The 22,765-nt window shown below is 49.3% G+C and overlaps 3 protein-coding genes across 3 annotated transcripts; 2 read left to right on the top strand and 1 right to left on the bottom strand.

Annotated features, from left to right (window-relative positions):
- Window positions 1-3,668: 3,668 nt before the first annotated feature.
- LOC101780684 (pentatricopeptide repeat-containing protein At2g03380, mitochondrial-like) lies at window positions 3,669-5,943 on the top strand. Its single transcript, XM_022825892.1, has 3 exons — window positions 3,669-3,717; window positions 3,869-4,573; window positions 4,709-5,943. Exons 1-3 carry the CDS (start codon window positions 3,669-3,671, stop codon window positions 5,941-5,943), a joined length of 1,989 nt encoding a protein of 662 aa, XP_022681627.1.
- A 1,148-nt stretch (window positions 5,944-7,091) lies between these two features.
- LOC101776744 (pentatricopeptide repeat-containing protein At4g30700) lies at window positions 7,092-9,703 on the bottom strand. The gene has a single exon (XM_004964594.3). It carries the CDS (start codon window positions 9,672-9,674, stop codon window positions 7,308-7,310), a length of 2,367 nt encoding a protein of 788 aa, XP_004964651.1. The 5' UTR covers window positions 9,675-9,703; the 3' UTR covers window positions 7,092-7,307.
- Window positions 9,704-12,477: 2,774 nt separating this feature from the next.
- On the top strand, window positions 12,478-16,872 carry LOC101776343 (phospholipid hydroperoxide glutathione peroxidase 1, chloroplastic). Its single transcript, XM_004964593.4, has 6 exons — window positions 12,478-12,854; window positions 13,667-13,743; window positions 13,840-13,901; window positions 14,514-14,632; window positions 14,905-15,072; window positions 16,609-16,872. Exons 1-6 carry the CDS (start codon window positions 12,618-12,620, stop codon window positions 16,636-16,638), a joined length of 693 nt encoding a protein of 230 aa, XP_004964650.1. The 5' UTR covers window positions 12,478-12,617; the 3' UTR covers window positions 16,639-16,872.
- Window positions 16,873-22,765: the final 5,893 nt, after the last annotated feature.

The raw sequence follows: 22,765 nt of genomic DNA, 5'->3' as shown, positions 1-22,765 counted from the left end.
AGTTTGCTCTCCAAAGTCCGACTGAAACGGAGAAACCTTACCTAGAAAACGCAAGGAAATCGGTAACTTGCATGTACCAATCGATAGTTTGGTGGAGTTGCTAAATCTGCTCGCGTCCATCTGTTGACTGCCCCGTGCCCCCGTGTTCGGTGCCCACGAGACGGGCGCCAAGCCGCCGGAATTTGCAGTCAAAAAGCAGGGACAAAATTTCTCGCCTTCACTGAGCTACCGGCAATATTCAATTCCCATCTGCTCACATTCCCTTCTCAAATGCAGGGACAAAAATTCTAAAGCCTGCAAATGATCGGCGCCACAAGGAAAGCAGGATGTGCTTTTATTCGAGAAGAAGAGGAAAGATTCAAGGGCGTTTGGATACCCTGTTAAACTTTACAGCACCTATCACATCGGATATTTGATACTAATTAGGAGTATTAAACATAGTCTAATTAGAAAACTAATTGTATAGATGGAGTCTAATTCGCGAGACGAATCTATTAAGCCTAATTAGTCCATGATTTAATAATGCGGTACTACAGTAACCATTTGCTAATGATAAATTAATTAGTCTTAATAGATTCGTCTCGCGAATTAAACTTCATCTGTGCAATTAGTTTTATAATTAGTTTATATTTAGTCCTTCTAATTAGCATCCGAATATCCGATATGACCTTGCTAAAGTTTAGCACCTCGTATCAAACACTCCCAGGATGGAAAGGAACTTGATCTCTGCATGCTTTTTTAAAAGGTGCGGATGGAGCAGTTGGTGAGGGTACTTGTCTGACAAAGAAAGGCTAATTGCCCTGGAACTGGAAGCTAGGGCCGCCTAGTGCTCTGGTCTCTCGTGGAATTCTAACTAAACAATACCACTTGGGCTCTGCCTGCACGATCGTATTTTTCTAGCTCTATAACTCGTGCACATCTGGGCATAGAACCTACCATTTTAATGGAAACATCTGCATGCTTCTATAAGGATTGTAAAACTAATCAAAGGCATTGGTTGGCCACGATTAGGGGCATGGCTAAAAGGGGTGCCTGTTAATTCACAGGCAAGGCGACCCTTCCTCGACCCCACACCACACTGCTGTGCTGGCTCTTGCGTGCTAAAATGCAATGGCCAAACTTGACTTCAGTACTCTAGCAACCTTTTGATCTCATTCCAGACAACTTTGAATTCGAATTTTAAGTTTTCAACAACTTGCAATGAAACAATGCTACTATAGCTCTGGCATTGAAAGGGTACGATGCTTTGGTGTCAATTCGATTTGCTGAAGATATAAGGATTATCACCCACTGAAATGAAACGCTCACAAAGCCTTCGCTGTCGACACCGCAGCAAGCGTTGTACACTTTATAAGAACTTGCACGAGCTCATGCGCTACAAAAGTTTTTGCTACTGAACTCAGGCAACTGGGCGCCATCACTACGTCTTCCGCTGTCGTCGTTCCGGCTGGCCGGAGAAAGTTGACGGTGCCAGTACGAGCACGCTCTGCACCCACGACCGGCCGCTTCAGTGCTCGGCATGATGCACGTTGTACGACCTTGGTCGTCCTCGCACTTTCCACTCTGCTCATGCATGATCGATGTCTCCCTGCTACTCGGGTTATATTCCAATGGAATTATGGAATAATCAAAGGATACAAAATCGTGCAGGAAAGCCACTAGATAAACAATCCAAAGATTATACTTCTCTTTTTTTAATACAATCGGCAAATCTAATGTTTATTTTATTTATAAAAATTCCAAAGATTATGTTACACACCATATCTTTTTATTTTCCAGAACCATCGAACGGGCATCTAACAAGAACAATTCATAAAGCCAAATAACGAGCAAGTGCTCCTTTGGCATGCTTGGCACAGTTAGTTATGCGTGCGTTAGTGCGTATTCAGCAAATTTTATTCTATTTCCGATTTGATGGAGTTTTCGCAATTAAGATAGCTTTCGGTCCAAGAAAATAAGAGAATCATGGCCTGAAGCCCCCCCACAGGCCACAGGCAAGCACTTGGTGGATTGACATCTGGCAAGGGTGGATGGTTAGCCGTACAGAAGGTGAGGATATGATTATTGCCGCAAAATGTGCAAACTAAACATAGTTGCACCGAAAGCAAATATGCTCGTTATCCTACCACACATCTAAAGACCTACTTCTATTTAAGTGGAGTGATCCATAGATGATGGGCACAGGTATACGGTGAATTGAAGCTCAACGTAGCCAGTTAGCCACATAGGTCACGACCGGGGCTAAAGCCCTAAAAGCTGTGGTAGGATCCACATAAGCCACAATGCTCAACGTACGCTAAGTAGAAAAACTACCTTCCGTCCTCAACAAAAATCTCGGTTGCACTAAAGAGGTTTTAGTCCCGGATTTAAATTTCATAGTCTGGGAGACACCTTTAGCCCCTGTTGTTAACACCAACTAGGACTAAAGGTGATCCTTTAGTCTCCATTGGTGTTACAAACCCAGACTAAATCCTCCGAGGGTTTTAGTCCCGGTTGGTAACAAAAGGATCCTCCACGAGTTACTACAAAAGGATTGCATCCCCTACTCGATCAGATGTACTGTGTAGGTGAGATGGTAAGGAAACTACACGTGAGGCTTGAGGTCGTGGGTTTCAATCCCACGCACCGCGCACGCGCATATTTCGCGCGAAAAAACCTTTTAGTCTCGCTTGGTGTCTTTAGTCCTGAGTTTTTCACCCAGGACTAAAGATGGGGACCCTTTAGTCCTCGAAAAATCGAGATATATGAGGTTTCCTAACCGGAACTAATACTCGTTTTTCTACCGGTGCTACCTAATCATTTCATCTCACTTGGCCTTTGAAACTGTGAAACTATCAAACTAACCCATACCCAAGTTGCAAATAGAAATGATTAACTACCTAAACAATGTAGGTGCTTATATTAGTTGAATAGCCACTTCGTCAAAGGTGGGTTCAGTGCTCTGGTTTGAGCGAGTAGTGGTGTTCTGTTTGTTCTAGTTAATTGTACGAGTCGTTTTAAGAGGAGTGTAGAGCTATCCTAGCTTAGTTTGCAGGATTTTCCTTTCTTATCCTTCTTAAAAAGAATTAAATAGATTTACACTTAATTAAAAGGACATCATAATAATTTCTCACTATTTTAGTACTTGATTCCACCAAATTGGTACTTCTCTTGAAGTACTTCATGGTACTTCCTTTATTTTGTTCGATTTCGCCGGATGGATGGTTCTCATTTTTTTTTTCAAGCACTCTAAAATTTCCCAAGTGTTTTGAGTCCGGTTTTCCCACTTGAAAACTAGGCCAACATTTTCTTCTTCTAACAAAACAAGTGTTTGTCTTTGACCTTTAATAAACTACTTGAACTGCCTTTAAAATTCTCAAAACTTTTAACTGCAGGTGGTTCTAAATTCAACTACTCTACATATTTCATCTTAAAAAACTAATTGTGTAATGAGAAAAAAAACATTTTCCTTGGGACTTGAAATTTGTTTTCTATTTCTCATTGTACGCCCATCATTTGTACTGAAAATGTTTAGCGTGACTGAAGATAGAATTGCCTACACTAGATAAAAATCTGAATTTTAATGACTATTTGTATGATGTATTGTCCACAAAATTTTTTATATATGATGTCTTGATGGTTGAGAGGAAAGATGTGCAATATCTTCATGACTGTGTAAATTTGGCCCAATGGTGAACATTTTTTTACACAAATCGCCCAATGGAGGGGGCAACAGAGGTATATTATTGTCAAATTTGCAAAGAGGAGCCTATTTGTAATATTAATAAAAAAAATAAAAAAATCTCCCTGTGGGCGTCTGAGCGTCTGGGCCTGAGAGAACCCCGCAGATGGGCCAAACAGATTAGCGTCTGAATGATCTGCTAAACAGGTGGGCCAAAACGCAGAAAGGCAACCCAACCCACGCGCCGTTTCGTCTCCGCCGCCGCCACCCGCCGGCGCGCGCACTCCGCCGACAACCTGGCGCGCGCGGTCTCCCCCGGCGACCTCCTCCGTCTCCTTCCCTCATGCGGCACCCTCCCCTCCCTGCGCGCCCTCCACGCCCGCCTCCTCACCCACACCCAGGGCCTCCTCCTTGGCAGCCTCCGCGCAAGCACCAAGCTGCTCAGCTGCTACGCAGCGCTGGGCGACCTCGCCTCCGCGCGGATGGTGTTCGACGGGACCCCCCGCCCGGACGCTTACTCCTACGGGGTCATGCTGCGATGCCTCGTCGACGCGGGGCGCCACGCGGACGCTGTCGCGCTGCACCAGGATATGCGGCGGCGGTGCCCCTGCCCCGAGGCGCAGGACGACTTCGTGCTGTCGCTCGCGCTCAAGGCCTGCGTCAGGTCCGCTGAGTACGGGTACGGCAGGCGGCTGCACTGCGACGCCGTCAAGGCCGGCGGCGCGGACGGCTTCGTGATGAACAGCTTGGTTGACATGTACGCGAAAGCCGGGGACTTGGAGTGCGCCCGCAAAATGTTCGAGAGAATTCCTGACTGGAATGTGGTGTCCTGGACCTCGATGCTAAGCGGGTGCGTCCAGAATGGTTTTGCTGCAGATGGACTGTTTCTGTTCAATGAGATGAGGCGCGAAAGTATGCAGCCGAGTGAGTACACGATGGCTAGCGCTCTTGCTGCTTGCGCTGCACTCAGGAGTTTGCACCAAGGGAGGTGGATCCATGGATCAGTGATCAAACATGGTTTAATTTATAACTCTTTCATCAGTGCAGCCTTGTTGGATATGTATGTTAAGTGCGGGGAGGTAGAGGATGCTCGGCGCATGTTTGATGAGCTCAGCTATCTTGACATTGTTCTTTGGACCACGATGATTGTGGGGTACACACAGAATGGGAACCCTCTTGATGCATTACAGTTGTTTCTTGACAAGAAATTTGCAAGCATTGTTCCAAATTCAGTTACCATGGCAACTGTTCTTTCAGCTTCTGCTCAGTTACGTGACTTGTCTCTGGGAAGGTCAATTCATGGGATAGCTGTCAGGTTAGGTGTGGTTGATTATGATGTGGTGGTGAATGCATTAGTTGACATGTATGCAAAGTGTCAAGCAGTGTCAGAGGCCAACAGGATATTTGGAAGAATTTTGAACAAGGATGTTGTCACATGGAATTCGATGATTGCTGGCTATGCTGAGAATAATATGGGCGATGATGCTCTAATGCTATTTAAACAGATGAGGCTGCAGGGCGCTTCACCTGATGCCACCTCTGTGGTGAATGCTCTGTCAGCTTCTGTTTGTCTGGGTGACCTACTTATGGGTAAATCATTCCATAGTTATGCTGTTAAACATGCGTTTCTCTCCAATGTTTATGTCAACACTGCCCTATTGAACCTGTACAGCAAATGTGCTGATCTCCCATCAGCTCGTAGGGTGTTCGATGAGATGAATGACCGTAATTCTGTTACTTGGTGTGCTATGATCGGCGGTTATGGAATGCAAGGAGATTCTGCTGGTTCTATTGATCTATTCAATGAAATGCTGAAAGATGGTGTGCATCCAAATGATGTAGCATTCACAAGCATCCTATCTACTTGCAGCCATACTGGGATGGTTACTGCAGGGAAGAAGTATTTTGATAGTATGGCACAACATTTCAAAATCACACCTTCCATGAAACATTATGCTTGCATGGTTGATGTGCTAGCCCGTGCAGGAAATCTTGAGCAAGCACTGGAATTCATAGATAAGATGCCAATGCAAGCAGATGTTAGTGTTTGGGGAGCTTTTCTCCATGGATGTGGGCTCCATTCAAGGTTACAGTTTGGAGAAGAAGCTATCAAGAGAATGATGGTGCTTCATCCTGAAAGACCAGATTTGTATGTGCTGATATCAAACTTGTATACCTCATATGGGATGTGGGAAAAATCTCTAGCTATCCGAAGATGGATGCAGGAAAAAGGACTAGTCAAATTACCTGGGTGCAGCTCTGTAGGTCCTGAAAATGGATGACTGAAAGATGCTTTCAGAACTAAGAACAGGAAATGCCACTAGGTGTTATCTTTCTATGCTTGTTGACACCTATAATTAACATCATGTGGCAGTGGCAGCAGAAAGTTCAGAATAATCTAATGTGCTGATATGTTAGGTTGTGTCAGTTAAAAGTGAAAGCAATCTATGAAGCAGAGAAAGATCAAGACACTAAATTGTGACACACTGACACTATCTCTGAAAAGTTTTTTCAAGTTTCAGGGATAAGAGGTTCATTCTTTTAGCATGACTCCTGAGAGGCTGAGACAATACATGTAACAGTTTTTTAAGGGCTTCCAGTTGCCATAACATTTCAGTCTTCACTTGGCAAGATTGTTTATATATTGAAGGCGTGGTGAATTAGACTCTGCTGGACTCTGTTTATCTGGTGCTGGACACAAACACAATTCACAAGGCAACAGCCATTGACACTAAAAAGATTGGTGTTCTATGTGCAAGGAAGCTGTGCACATTTGAGCTCATGAAGAACCTCTAGTGACCCCGCAGAGAACAAAAATGCCCTAGTTATATATTGTATGGCATCTAGGTTCTAGAAGCAAGCAGCTAGGCACACTGTAATTAGGTAGGAACAAATGAGCTACGAATGTTGTTGAAAGTAATTTCTCTTGTCAACTCGACAAAGTACTTAAATGTTTCTTTTGTTCATATTGTTATGAGGTGATAGTACTTTCATATTGCTATTGGGTGATATTGCTTCAAGACTACTCTGTGCAGCATGACCTGACGTTTGTCTGACCAAGTTATGTAATTCTCTGGCTGATGGCAGTACGGAGTATGCATATTTTGGCCCAGAAGAGGCATCCATCAGCTGAAGTCAAGAAGTAGAAGAACCAGAGTGCAATTGAGCATAAAGTACATAACCAATGCTGAGATATTGTACACCTTTCAACACTTTAGGAATAAAAACCAACCCCCATTAACTTTACATTAGAAAAATGGTGAAGCAATAATACTTTGTTACCAGAAAAACAAGTGTTATAGTTTGCCTTTGGCTGCTGACAGTTCTGGATACTCTATGCACTCCTTTTACCTGTTGGCAATTCATTCAATTTACAATATACTACACGTTCTTGTTTCAGCACTATTTTTTTTTAACAACATGGCAGCACTGATGTTTTGATAATAATTCAGTATAACTTTGTATGAATTATTGAGATTGTTCCTTGGGTTAGCAAATATCAGCCTTGCTGGGAAAGGCTGAAATCAATTGCGCTAGTTATTGATCAGAACAGCAGCTTCCACCAGCTAAAACATTGACGCCCTGTTCTTAAAAGAATTTAAAAAAATCTCAATTATTTGATAGAGACCCCTTCACTCCAAACAAATCACCAGTAATCACCACAGGAGCAAACACCATCTCTGAAATGGTGAAACCTTGAGGCGTCCCTAACCACAATCAGCCTCTGTGTCACCTTGGATATGAACTTGGTAGCATTATGGCAATCTAGGCACACCCTAAGGTTCTTAATGATCCTGATCTCTGTCCCTGGCTCTGTACTGAGGAGCCCAAAGGCGATGGCCAATTTCTCACTATGCACCTTCACCATGTGCTCCTTCTCTTCCTCCTCGACGTCATACAATGCTGCCTCTGTCACAGGTTGATACCCAGCTTCGATCATCTTGGCAGTTAGTATCTCCAAGTATGAGTAGATTACCTCTGACTGTGGATGCACACGATCACCAGCCATGAAGACATGTGGTTTGTCGCCTATCTCAATGAGAGTACACCCTGGTGTTTTCACCAGCTTCCTGCTCTTAGCCTCTTGCCTCACTAGAGCTGCTTCAGAGTAACGCTTCTTGGACGTGTACAGGTTAGAGAGGAGCACATAGTAGCCTGCATTCTCTGGATCTAGTTCGAACAACTTCTGGGATGCCAGTTTTGCGAGGTCGCTATCCTTATGTACCATACAAGCACCAAGCAGCGCTCCCCACACGCCAGGTCCAATGGCGCTCTTGGGGAATTCAGAAATGAGTTCAAAAGCTTCCTTCAACTTTCCTGCCCGGCCAAGGAGATCCACCATACATGTGCAATGCTCGATACCTGGAGTGATCCTGTACTCATTAGTCATTACATGGAAGACTGTCCGCCCTTCGTCAACCAGTCCTCCATGGCTGCACGCATAGAGGACTGACAGGAAGGTGGAGCTTGTCGGAAGAATGTGTGCACTGAGCATGGTCTTGTAGAGCTTCAAAGCTTCAGCACCTTGGCCATGGAGGCCATATCCAGATATCATTGCATTCCAGGAGACCACGTTCTTGTTATCCATTCTGTCAAAGATGCTCCGAGCTTCAGCAATACTTCCACATTTTGCATACATGTCAATAAGCGCTGTCATGACATAGACATTGAGCTCAAGGTTCTCCTTGGCAATGATCTTGTGAACCCATTTTCCCAGAGACAAAGCTCCAAGCTGTGCACAGGCAGATAAAGTGCTCGAAATGGTGATGGGATTAGGCTGCACATTAAGTGCCTGCATTTGCTGGAAAAGTGCAACTGCCATCTCCGTCAAGCCATTCTGGGCATACCCAGATATCATTGCATTCCATGACTCCATGGTCTTCTCTGGCATTGCATCAAACATGCTCCTAGCAGATTCCATATCGTTTAACCTACAGTACAAAGTGGTCAGTGCTGTCGACACCAGGGCATCTGCATCCAACCTGGCCTTGACAACAAACCCATGCAAGCACCGAGCAAGCAGCTCATGCCCAAATGGACTGTACACTGGAATCACCGCCACCAACGTGCTTGAATTTGGTCTCCAGCCTGAGGCTGCCAACTCTTTGAACAGCTCTGTCGATGATTCAACCATGCCGTTGACCGAGTAGCCAGAAATCAAAGCATTGTAGGCAACCAAATCCGGGTCTTCCATCCTATCAAAGAGAAACCGTGCGCAGACCATATCCCCACACTTGGCATACAGCGACATCAGCCCGGTCACAACATGCTCATGCTCTGCCAACCCACACTTCACCCCATATCCATGGACACACCTCCCCATTGCCATATCTGCCAACTCCGCGGCCGCCCTTAGGACAGATGCAAGGGTGGTCGAGTCAGGCCGCACCCTCCCTGCCTCCACCATCCGCACGAACGCCTCCAGAGCCTCCGAACCAGACAGCCCAGCTAGTAGCGTGTTCCACAAGATCGTGTCCGGCGCCGGCACCTCGTCAAACACCTTGCGCGCGTCGACCCCTCTCGACAGCTTGAAGTAGAGCTTGGCTAAAGCAGACGCCACGAACGTGTCCGCCGCGTACCCCGCGGCCACGGAGAGCGCGTGAAGCGCGCGTGCGGCGGCGGCGGCGTCGCTGCCACGGGAGGAGCAGGAGGAGGAGAGCGACGTGGCGGCGAAGGCGAAGGAGAAGGAGTCCGGGCACGGGAAGAGGAGGTGCGGGCGGAGGAACGGGAGGGAGCGGAGGAGCGCGTTGCGGAGGAACCGGTCGGGGCGGGGGAAGGCGCGGAAGAGGCGGAGCAGGTGGGCGGGGGGCGCGCGGAGCGAGGCGTAGCGGAGGAGCAGCGCGGTGGCCGGGGCCGGGTCGTGCGCGTAGTGGCCGGACGCGAGCGAGACGGCGAGAAGCTGGTCGAGGTGGCGGGGCGTGGAGGAGAGCGAGATGAGACGGAGGTACGAGCGCCGGAGGGCGCCGCCGGGGTTGCCGGCGGGCGTGGGCAGGACGAGGCGGGGAGGAGGCATGCCGTGCCGTCGTGTGGCGGCGAGGCGCGGACGGGATGGCCCGTAGCTCCTTCAAACAGGCCCGAAATGTGGGCTTACATGTTAGAGGGGTTCGCCTAAGTTTTTAGGCCTGGCCCATTTGTCCAGATTTACGGTGGATCTTATTGATGCAGCCCACTAGCCCAGCCTCTGTACACCACAGGCCATTTTCTCTGGACCTGAGAAAATGGGGAGGGAAAAGGAGATAATGCGATGGCGACTGAGAAAATCCCGTTCCCATGGACCAGCCAGAAACGCCGCGAACCGACTGGCACCACCACCTGCCTCCGTGGCCGTCCACGGCCGTGAACGAGCGGCGCCGTACGCTGCAACGAAGCGGATAAAGATTCTGACCAACTGCCTGGTCCAGCTTCCAGCTTGCCAGTCCCGCGTTGAAAAAGACCAACACCCCACGTTCGGCGTACAAACATTTCACGTGTCCACGAGGCTATCACCACTTCACCGGCCGGAGGTCGTTATTTCCGTCCACCCCCTTCATGGTGGGAATGACTGGGTGCCACACTCAATTACTTCATGCAAATTAATATGACAAGATCTACGTTTGAGCTCCACGTCAAAAGCCGAACTTTCGAACTATAACCTCGCGTCCTAACTTTAAAGGTTTGTCAAAATTGATTATAATTTGTTGAAAATCAATAAACTACTTCTCGCAGATTGGTATAATTAGATCTATTTTGGGAAATTAAGTTTATTAGAGATGACTTAGTATGGAAATAAATTACTTCATACAAATTAGTATATCAAGATCAATGTGTCAAAGTGTGTTAGATTATTTTGTCTAACCATTATTAGTTCACTATCTCGAATAACCCAATGATTTTTTTATCAACCCCCACCCAATGCCCCCAACCATTTTTTTGGGGGTTTTACATAGCTAGAAATAGGGATAGACTTGGTCTAAAAATCAAGTTGAGCCCTATGATTATAGGACTATAGAGCAATTTGAAGCTTTTGAAAAGAACAAACTCAAAGTCCTTTTAAAGCAAAAAATAAAAAAGTGTGAACAGGAGCATGTGTCCCCAATGGGCCTACCTGGATGGGTTGTTAGACTCTTTCTTTTTTATACTTTATGTCCTTATCCTTACTTTCCTCCCTAAGATGAGACCCATCACATAAAAGAGTGCAGTTGTTAGCAAGCACGATCTCATTTGTGGTACCAACTTGTGAAAATCCTAGCCCAATTAGAGCAAGCCCAACGCAGGTACTACTTCATGGTAGTCTCAACAAAAAGTAGTATCCCACATAGATCTAGATGAACTCGGGTTACCGAACGCTCAACACAAGCCAACACTCCCATTATATCCTACCACCACTATCTTTCTCCCAGTTACTTTTTCTGTCTTATCCGCGTCCAAGCCATTGTTACTTTTGCATGTAATTCTAACAGACTGTGAAGCTACCATTTCTCTTCCTCTCTCATCCATGTGGCATCCGAGCCTACATGGCTCTGCGAGGCCACCGGCCAACTGGAGCGTTGGGCTTGGCCTTAAGGATGAAATTGAGCTCACGAGTAACCCATATGAGGGGCATGTCATGTGTGGGAAGGACAGTGTCGCCCACTAGTTGAGGGTGCAGTTCACTAACATATAAATACAATTGCCAAATGCATTCCACCCTCGGATTAACCCTTTTATGTGAAGCGAGGACGAAAGGGTAAGCAAGGTTGGTGCGAGTGCGTGGTTTACTCGGTGTGCGAGTATGATTGAGGCACATTTGGGACTGGGGCGTTATAGAAGTCGCGGCATTGGGAGCTAGAGGTTTTGCGTCACACTGGAACCACTTATCAGATGTGACTGAGTTGCTAGCTAGCCAATGCCTACCTCCACTGCCCCAGCACAAGAGAAAGTGGCGTGCCAATACCTAAGGTCTTAGAAACCAACAACTTGTATAAAAAAAATAAGTATTATGTTTATTTTATTAAGCCAAAAAAATTAGGGGAGGATCCCTGCCTAAGCTTGTTGATCAAAACTATAATTGTACATGTACATTGATTAGTTGAAAAACCTAGCCATAGTTGCAACCCTCTCGTGCTGGAGATAAGAGAATTGCATTAGAGTTGGATTTCACTCGTCACTGTTCAATCCTTGATCTTCCATAGAATTGAGTGGACCACATATTTAGAGATGTAACTGAGGACTACATGTGTTTGAACCAAATCTATTATTAGGATCAGCATCTTCAATATAGATGCTCCTACTGATTCATATTTTAGAAAATCCACTTCAATTGTGAGCAAGTAAATTTCATTATGTCGGTATGGGCAATGCTACCTCCATGTGTCTTGGCAACTTGCTAACACCAAAGAGATCCCTAATATAGGTTGCTAAATCGACTTGATGCTTGTTGCACTTAGAAGATTTGGTTATGGTCACACGATTCAAATTTTTTCATTTACCTTATGACAAACATAATGTCCTATTTCTAGGTAATAGCTTTCATACCGTATTTGGCATATAACAACTTTTCTTCTATTAGTTTCGACCAACAAAATATGATATCTCAAGAAAAGTAGGTGAATAGTATTTGGAAATAATTTTATAATTGAACTAAAACAACATTTATATTATATTGATAATTTACATAAATTTTCAAATATTGATAGCTAAAGTTTTAAAATTTGATGGACAGAAATCCCATGTATTTTCAACCAGAAGGGATTCGGAATAAGTGAAGGGCGTATGCGCAAAAGTTTGCCGCGTAGCCCGTCCTTAACCAGAATCGCCGCGAGCCAATCCGCCTCCGCCAGCAGCACCAACCCCCTCCACCCCCCGCAGTCTTATTCGCCACCACACCACCCCTCTGGGCTGTGGCCCTGTTCCGGACTTCCAGGCTTTCCAGCGTTCCCACTCCCCATCTCCCTCCCTCTGCGCTCGCCACGCGCCGCACCAACGCCGCGCGCGCCACATGGCTCCCGCCGCGTTCACTAGCCTCCTCCCCGCCGCCGCCTCCGCCTCCGCCGCGGCGTCGCGGCTCCCCTCTGCCGCCGGAGCGGCAGCCTCCTTCGTGCGGCTCCCGCACCACCCGACGGGCTGGGCTGGGCCCTCCGTCGCTGCGGCGCCGCGGACGGCGCGCAGGCGGGCGCCCGGCGTCGCCTACGCCACCGCCGCAACCGAGAAGAGCATCTACGACTACACCGTCAAGGTGAGACCCGGTTTCTTCTGTTGAGATTTTCGCTCGCCGTGGCCCCCGCAATTACGGCGATAGCTTATGCTGTAGTGGATGCGTTACGTGTGACTTGCGGCATGCCTGTAATAATTGTTTGAGCGGTGGTAATGGAAGGGCGCGTCACACGTGGAATCCATCAGAATTTCGGACGGTTTTTGTCTCGTTTCTCGTTGGTATTGTGGTGGTTTGCGTTGGGGTAGGTGGGGGGAGTTGCAACCATAGATTCATTGGTGTATTAAGTGTTTTGTGGTGCTGTCGGTTACATTTGAAATTGACTGAATCAGCCGTCATGTGAATGCTATTGAAGATTTGTTTTCGAAATCAAATGGGTACTATGACTATGTTAGCTATCAGTATCACTGTATCAGGGTTACAGCGTCAGAAACTAAGCTTTAAACATTATTTTTAGGATGCAATAAATTTTTGTAGTCCTCCACTTGTTGCATCATCTAACCAGCTATGCGCTTTTGATGGCAGAAAATAGCAGGGTTTTTAGTTGCAGAAAAATCAAAATTGCACATGCAGTACATGTTCAGGCAGGATAACAGAGGAAGCAAGTAAAATAAAGAGTGTATTATGAGAAATTGTTTGGGGTACCATTTGTTTAGTGGTGAAACCTGAAATCTGTGAATTTTATGTTTCCCGGGGGCTTTCCTTCCACAAGTTTTAATTTGTTGCCGTCTTACATATGGATATATGAAGGAATAACTGTGCCATAAGAAGATCAAATATGCATGCGTGTTTTGAGCTCTCGTACCTGAAAGAATTCTTCATTGTTATTTGTTCAGGACATTGATGGAAAAGATGTTCCTCTTAAAAAGTTCAAGAATAAGGTCTTGCTGATTGTTAACGTTGCTTCTCAATGGTAATTTCATTTAAAAGTCTTTCCAACCACATAGTATGGTAATATATTTAGTACCCTTTTGCATTTATTAACTTGGCATTTATCTGTGAATCTCAGTGGGTTAACAACAGCAAACTACACTGAACTATCTCACATCTATGAGAAGTACAAGACTCAAGGTACTATATTTTACATTGCCTTGAATATTTATTAGTTCAGGAAATCTACTTTTTTTTGCCAATTGAAAGAGCCACTGCAGATTACGTTAAGTCATCGTACCCTTTCAATAGTATTTTTATCCTAATTATATTATATAACCACAAAATCAAGGACAGCAGTTTAACTCAAACATATTTTGATGTTTCTTTATTTTTGACAATTTATGTGACCTTTCAATTGTTATTATATTAGTGACCTTTACATTTATCGCATATGTCTAGTACTCTTGTTCTAGTAGATCATCTCAATGATTTGCTGATTGCCCTGATTTCTTGTGGAATGGGCATATGTCTAGGAGGTTACGGTTTCTATAACTATTCCCAATAATTCTCGAGTTACCATAAGTGAGTAGTTCTTGCTTAATATATCTGCCCACAGCCATTCCAAATGTTGTCACTGTGAAGAGATCCTATCCTACTCAACATTTAGTTCATAAAGTCAACTTATGATGTGCATTCTCCTCATAAATGCATGAAAAGGAACTGTTGATGTTAACACTGAACCTTGACTTCTTGGGTCAATAGTAGACTTGACATCCTACATTGTTTTTTAATACTTTATTTGACATGTAGGGTTTGAGATTCTTGCATTTCCATGCAATCAATTTGGCGCACAAGAACCTGGATCGAATTCTCAGATAAAGCAGTTTGCATGTACAAGATTTAAAGCTGAATTTCCTATTTTTGACAAGGTATGGTGATTGCAGGCTACTCAGTAATATGTTTCATAGTTTATCTCGCTTAATACCCGTGTGTGTGTGTGTGTGGTGTGTGTGTGTGTGTGTGTGGTGCTCTTGTACTCGAGAAGGGTCTATCCGGACTCGTGTACTCCTTTTCTACCTTAATGAAATGACACGCAGCTCTCCTGCATAGTTCGAGAAAAAAATCTCGCTTAATACCGGCCGACTTTACAACAAAAGATCAATGGATAATGTATCTTTTGCTCTTCTCTCTATAATGTCAGGTTGATGTCAATGGACCTAATACAGCCCCCATCTATAAATTTCTGAAGTCCAGTGCTGGAGGATTTTTGGGCGATCTAGTCAAGTGGAATTTTGAGAAGTTCTTAGTGGACAAGAATGGCAAAGTTGTGGAGAGATATCCACCTACAACTTCACCGTTCCAGATTGAGGTGTGTGAATTACATCTGTAATTTACTCCAAAATGCTCTATTTATATTCAGCTGATTTTAAGACTTGTGTTACTCAAAGTCAACTTTTTTCTTTTTCCATATGGCTATAAGGGCTGATGTGCACTTCATTAAATATGCCTATGCAGTGCTATCAATCATTTCTTTCGCTATTAAGTAGTGAATTTGTGAACATGTCATGTGTCAACACTTTAGAAAGTGCAAGCTTGTACTGCATACTTTCAGTCACAAGAGAGCACCATATTGTTGAGGCTTTTCCCCTTGCCATCTGATCACCACATGATGAACATGAATGCACCAAAAAAGGCAGATAGTTGCATTTAGAACATACTAAAAGACATGGGAGCAAGAGGATGTATCATAGTATCAAGATCTAATAAACATTTGTAAGAATCAATAAAACTAAGAATTAAATCAATTTTTCCTTGATTAATATATTTAGCTGATTTTTACATACAAAATTTGAAATGAAAGATACAAAGAAACTAACAACTTGTGGACCCCAATAATAGTTCATGTGTATCTTGTTTAGGGACGGTGACCTAGGCAACCATTTTGCAGAGTGTCATTTAACATGTTTTGTTTGTAAAGATATCTTAATGACCATCTTGTGGAGTGACATTTTTCAATATTCTTACTAAAACGTTTTGACCTCTGCTTTCTTTTTTCCTCTTATGCAAATCTTCCGGTGGAAGTTACACCTTTAGCACATAAAGTAATTGATTGATAGGCAACTATAGTGCTTGGGGCACCCACCTGAAACTAACCTTGTCATATCGGGCTTCAATTGTTAACTCCTTGGTCCTACAACAGAGGGCTCTATATGGAGCTTCCAGTTGGCTCTAGTATGTCACATAATAGCACCTGGCAGTGCTGACAGAGTGCATGGGCCCAGGAAAAGACTTCGTCAATGGCAGTTGCTCATGACAACACATGAGTCAGTCATGCGCAAGCAGTCCTGAGCTTGCCAACAGTGATATTTTTCCTCCACTGCTGGCCTTAGGATTGTTTGGTTAAGAACTTTAGGTTCACTGGAGTGGAGGCGCTTAACTGACGGTCTGGTGCTCGCTTTGTCAAAAGAACCTTACAGTACTGGCTTTGGTATAAAATATTCTCAAGTTGCAGTAATGGATCAGTTTTTGACTCTAATCGTGTTTTGTGCTCTCATTTAAAGTGGAAAGCCAGATCCCATCAGTTCTAGTTCCATTTATCTTACCATTGATTTGAGTCGCTGTTTTGCTTTCAACCTGTTCTTTTTATCACATTGCAGTGCATTAAGACAGCTTTGCTATACACACTCATTGCCTTTGAAATCTTTCCATCAGTTCAATTTAAAAATGCCCACTTTGTATTTCATCGGGTTGCACGTTCGCTAGTCCCCTTGTAGTTATGCTTTCTTAGCCCACTTGCTTAAGAAAGAACCCAAACCTTTTCTGCCGACCTCCCTGCAGTTTTCTGCTTGCATTATTCTGCCATTCCATGTTGCTCACAGCATCGTTGCTATGAATTTTCTTGCAGAAGGACATCCAGAAACTCATTGCGGCATAAGTACTTCCAAGTCTTCCAGTTGAGTATCTGTACATAGGCCTTGTCTTAAAGCTAGAGTTTCATGTGATTATATTTTTTCGCAATGTAATTCTTTCTTGTAAAATAACTCACTTATTATTATCTACACGTGCAATAGATGTAACATGAGACTATATTAGTCTTCAGACTGTCAAACCTGTAGTTCATCCATGCATAAAGGAGCAGTAGCACCCTGAATCCTTCAATTCACCTGTAGCTCCATGAAGTTGCCTTATGGTGTGCTGTACCTTGCCCTGATGGAGTCGTCTGGTGCTGTCTGCGCGCGTGCGAGCGGCATTGCTTGTTTATGTCGCTATGCTGCATGCTGGGTTTAGCCAGTGAGCAAAACCCAATGTGGATCTCCCTCAGTTAATTAATGGATGTTTGACCATTATCTGGCCTAATCCATGACATAATCTCCGAGGGGATCCGACAGGGCCCTCCATCATGATCTACCCCACACTGGCTACTATAAGGTAATAGATAGATTATGGGCTAACCCTAGAGGGTAGCTATGTAGATGTCTTACATGGGCCTATTGGGCCCTAATACACATAGTACACCAACACTCCCCCGCAGTCTGAACTACCGACGCAGCGGAGTTGCAGACTGGACATGAAAAGAAAGGCACACACACAAGCCCCCCCAAGACGCAACTAGCCACAGGTGATGTTGAGGCTGGAGCGAAACTCGGTGAAGGCGGGTGACGAGAGGCCCTTGGTGAAGATGTCAGCAAACTGAGAGGTGGTCGGGACGTGGAGGACCCGAACATCGCCGATGGCGACCCGATCCCGGACGAAGTGAAGGTCAATCTCCACATGCTTGGTCCGCTGGTGCTGAACAGGGTTGGTGGAGAGGTACACCGCACTGACGTTGTCGCAGTAGACAAGAGTGCTCCGGGAAGAAGGAGTGTGGAGCTCGACAAGGAGCTGCCGAAGCCAGGATGCCTCAGCCACGCCGTTAGCGACAGCGCGGTACTCCGCCTCGGCACTGGAGCGGGAGACCACCGGCTGACGCTTGGACGACCAGGACACCAGGTTGCCGCCCAAAAAGACGGCGTAGCCGGAGGTAGAGCGCCTAGTGTCCGGACACCCGGCCCAGTCAGCGTCGGTGTAGACAACAAGCTCAGTGGAGGGAGACCGGTGAAGAAGGAGGCCGTAGTCCACAGTGCCCCGGAGGTAACGGAGTAAGCGCTTCAGAGCAGTGAGATGGGGCTCTCGGGGATCATGCATGTGAAGGCAAATCTGCTGAACTGCATAAGTGATATCTGGCCTGGTGAAGGTGAGGTACTGAAGGGCCCCAGCCAGACTCCGGTATGCAGTAGCATCTGTCACAGGAGTGCCGGCGGCCTCTGACAACTTGGCCTGAGTATCAACTGGAGTGGAGCAGGGCTTGCAGTCAGTCATCCCAGCTCGCTCCAGGATATCAAGAGTATACTGCCGCTGGTGAAGAAAGAGGCCGGCCTGACGAGGCTCAACAGTGACCCCAAGAAAATGATGGAGCACACCCAGATCCTTCATAGCGAACTCCTGCTGAAGCGAGGTGATGATCCGCCGTAGGAGGGACGGACTGGAGGCAGTGAGGACAATGTCATCAACATAGAGCAGTAGATAAGCAGTCTCAGCTCCATGGTGATAAATGAACAGCGAAGTATCGGACTTGGCCTCCACAAAGCCCAGCGTCAGGAGGTAGGCAGCAAACCTCGAATACCAAGCTCGAGGGGCCTGCTTGAGGCCATAAAGTGACTTGTTGAGCCGGCAAACCATATCAGGCCGAGAAGAGTCAACAAACCCCGCTGGCTGGCTGCAGTAAACAGTCTCAGTCAGAGTGCCGTGCAGGAAGGCGTTCTTGACGTCGAGCTGATGCACGGGCCAGGAGCGGGAGAGAGCCAGTGAGAGAACAGTCCGGACAGTAGCTGGCTTGACCACCGGACTGAACGTCTCGTCGTAGTCGACACCAGGGCGCTGAGTGAAACCCCGGAGAACCCAGCGAGCCTTGTACCGCTCAAGAGTACCATCAGCCCGCCGCTTGTGAGTCCAGATCCACTTGCCGGTGACGACGTTGGAGCCAGGCGGACGGGGCACCAGATCCCAAGTCTGGTTGGCGAGGAGCGCCGCGTACTCCTCTTCCATCGCGCGGCGCCAGTGAGGATCCGACAGGGCGCCGCGGACGGAGGAGGGTACAGGAGAAAACTGCGGCGCGCCGGGCATCGCTGAAAGAGCCCGGGGCTGCAGGGTACCAGCCGCAAGTCGCGTCACCATAGGGTGAACGTGACTCGGGTGTCGGTGTAGGAGAGGCGGATGGTACACCGTCGGCGCGACACGGGCAGTCGGGGCCGGTGGAGGTGGTGTAGGCGTCGCCGGTGGAGAAGAGTCCACCGGCGATGACTGAGGCGGCGACGGCGGTGGCGGGGCCGGCTGCAGGTCCAGTGGAGCCGGCCGCGCCCGGCGCTGGTAGACGCGGACGGGCTGCGCAAACCGGACAGCAGGTGCTGCGGGCGGTGCCATCGGTCCCGCGCAGGGCGAAGGGGAAGAAGCAGCACCAGAGGCCGGCACCGTCGAACCCGTGCTGGGCGCAGGGTCAGGGACAGTACCGGTGGACGTCGAGCCCGAGGAGAACCACGGTGGAGCAGTACCTGCAGGACAGAACGGTAGCGGTGGCTGGTCCACCGGGTCAGTGGGAAACAGGGAGGAGAGATCAGGGTCGGAGGTGGAAGAAGGTGGGGTGGTGGTGGAGTAAGGGAAGACGGACTCGTCAAACACCACGTGGCGAGAGATGAGGACCCGCCGAGAAGAGAGGTCAAAGCAACGGTACCCCTTGTGATCCGGGGAGTACCCGAGGAAGACACACTGAGTCGAACGGGGAGCCAGCTTATGAGGAGCGGTGGCTGCGGTGTTAGGATAACACGCACACCCGAAGACCCGAAGGTGATCGTAACGGGGGGAGGTACCGAAGAGAGCGTGGTGTGGAGTGGGAGCGGGGCAGGCAACAGAAGGTAGGCGGTTAAGGAGATAGGTGGAGGTGTGAAGACTCTCAGCCCAAAAAGGGGCAGGGAGAGAAGACTGGAACAGAAGAGAGCGCATGGTGTCGTTCGTGGTACGAATCATGCGTTCAGCCTTACCGTTCTGGGAGGAGGTATAGGGACACGACATGCGTAAGTGCACGCCGTGAGAGAGGAAGAAGGCACGTGAGGTGGTGTTATCAAACTCGCGGCCGTTGTCACACTGGACGGCCTTGATGGTGAGACCGAACTGAGTGGACACCCAAGCGAAGAAGTGGAGAAGTGTGGGAAAAGTATCAGACTTGGCACGCAAGGGAAAAGTCCAAGAATAATGAGAGAAATCATCAACCACAATAAGATAGTACTTGTAGCCAGAAATGCTTAGAACAGGAGATGTCCATAGATCGCAATGTACAAGGTCGAATACATGGGTCGCATGTGAAGAAGAGGTAGGAAAAGGAAGTCGAACATGACGGCCCAGTTGGCACGCCTGACACAGGTGCTCATCAGGAGCCCGAGTACGTGGTATATCGGAATTATGACTAAGTTGTGTCAGGACAGCACGGCCAGGATGACCAAGACGCCGGTGCCATGTAGTGGAAGAAGCTGTGGTAGCAAAAGCGGCTGAAGAAGCGGAGGGCGAAGCGGAAGAAGTGGACGCAGGAAATCGGAGGGAGTAAAGGGGCCCGGTGCTGTCACAGCGGAGAAGAGGTCGCCGGGTAGCCACATCCTTCACAGTAAGACCAGAAGAGTCAAATTCAACAGAACAGGAATTGTCAGTGGTAAAACGGCGAATAGAAAGAAGGTTGTGAACCATGGAGGGAGCAACAAGAACATCAGAAACTCGAAAAGAACCGGGAGTGTGAGCAGTACCCACGGAGGTGACAGGAAGACAAGAACCATTTGCGACCATGATGGACGAGGGGTGGGAGGAAGAAGGAGGGTGAACGGAAGTGAGTATACCAGGGTCGGGTGTAGTATGGAAAGTGGCACCCGAGTCTGCGATCCAGTCCTGACCGACTGGAGGAGTCAGGGCCATGGTGCCGAAGGAGCGTGCCAAGGCAGTCGGGTCCCATCCGACAGGCCCAGGCGAGGCCCCGGGAGGAGGAGCCCACGGCGACGCAAACTGAGGAGGAGCCCACGGCGACGCGAACTGAGCAGCTGGGACAGCGCCAGCGAGCATGGCGGCCGGTGGACGAGGCTCGCCGGTGGCCTGGAAAGGCCACATAGAGATGCGCCCTGACCATGGGTGGGTAAAGGACGGCCAGGGAGAACCCCGTGGAGGCGTCGGTGTGCCCGCCGGTGTGCCCCCACCGCGCCCCCCACCACGTCCCCCACCACGGCGACGGCGGCCGCCACGGCCCCCCCCACCCCCGCTCGGCCCAGGAGGGGGGGGACCAAGAAGGGACGACGGTGGCGAAGCGGAGGGTCGTGGCGGTGGAGTCACAGCAAGCGCGGTCGAGGAAGACGCGGACCCCGGCGCAGGAAGGGACCCGGGCTGGATGCCCTGAGTAAGCTCCTCCATGACAAGATCATCCCGGACCTGGAGGAAGGTGGGGAAAGGTCGCTGCCGGGTGATCCAGGTGCGGAGGTGGGCGTAGCGGTCGCTGAGGCCGCGAAGAACGTTGAGAACCAAGATCCGGTCCTCCACGGCCCAGCCAAGGTCCCCGAGGGAGTCCGCCATGGTCTTCATCTTCCGGCAGAACTCACCAACGGAGAGGTCGCCCTGGACGAAGGTGCGGAAGCTCGCATCGAGACGAAGGGCCCGGGCTTCGGCGTTGCCCAGGAACTGACCCTCGAGCGCCAGCCAGGCCCGGCGGGCGGTGGTGTCGGGGGTGCCGCGGACGAGATCGTGGAGGTCGAGGGAGATGGTCCCCAGGATCCACGACAGGACGATGCTGTCGAGGCGAACCCACGCAGCTGTCCGGGCCGCAGGGAAGGTGTCGGTGAGGACGTGGTCGTCGAGGGCGTAACGGCGGAGAATGAGCAGGACCATGTCCCGCCAGCGGGCGTAGGAGGGCGACTCAGGGTCGAGGACGACGGGGACCAAGCTCTTGATGTTCTGGACACCCCCGGCCTGGTAGTGGAGCTGTGCGACAAGTGGATCGGCCGGATCGGTCCAGGCCACCACAGGCGGACGGGGAGCACCGGAGCCGGAGGAGGTGGCCGTGCTGTCGTGGGACATCGTGAGGAGCTGCTCCGCCTCGGCGATCTGACGGGCCAAGATGTCGGCCGCATCCCGCTCCCGCTCCCAGGCCAGGGCTGCCGCGCGCAGGCGCGCCTGTCCCTCGGCAGCGGCAGCCCGGGCAGCGACGAGGGCTGTCGCGAGGTTCCCATCCGGAGGTGGTAGAGGAGGCGGGGCGGGGAAAGGTAGGCGAGCAGCCCCTCCCCCCACAGGAGCAGCTGCCACCCCTGTAAAAACAGGGGCAGCAGTCCCCCCCACCCCCGGTTGAAAACCAGGGGCAGGAGGCGTCGGGTAGAGGGCGGCGGCGGCGGCGGCGGCGGCGGCGGCGTCCCCGCCGGCCTGCGCGCCCGCGCGCTCGCCCGCGCGGCGAGCCGCAGCGGCAGCGGCGGCGGCGGCGTCCCCGCCGGCCTGCACGCCCGCGCGCTCGCCCGCGCGCTCGACCGTGCGACCAGCAACTTCGGCGGCGGCGGCGGCAGCTTCCCCTCCCGCGTGTTCGCCCGCGCGCTCGCCCGCGCGGCGAGCCGCAGCGGCGGGAAATGTGGCTTTAATCCCTATAGCATCCGCCCCCTCCCCCGCCCCGTCGGCGGCGGCGGCGGCGGCAGGGCCCGCCCCGACGGCCGCCAGAGCCGCGGCCGCAGGGGGCCGGTCGGCGGCCGCCACCTGCGCCCACGAGGGAAGGAGAGAGGGGAAAGAGGAGAGGGGAGGGGGGAAGGAGTCGCCGGCCATGGCGCCGGCCGGCGGCGGCGGCGTCGGCGGTGACGGCGGCGGCGGCGGCGGCGCCAGTCACAGGTAACCCTAACCCTAACCTAGGCTGATACCATACTATAAGGTAATAGATAGATTATGGGCTAACCCTAGAGGGTAGCTATGTAGATGTCTTACATGGGCCTATTGGGCCCTAATACACATAGTACACCAACACT

Source organism: Setaria italica, chromosome IV (assembly GCF_000263155.2).
Source record: "Setaria italica strain Yugu1 chromosome IV, Setaria_italica_v2.0, whole genome shotgun sequence".
Classification (NCBI taxonomy): Eukaryota; Viridiplantae; Streptophyta; class Magnoliopsida; order Poales; family Poaceae; genus Setaria; species Setaria italica.
The sequence above is the reverse complement of the archived record's forward strand: the minus strand, read 5'-3'. Positions and strand labels throughout refer to the sequence as shown.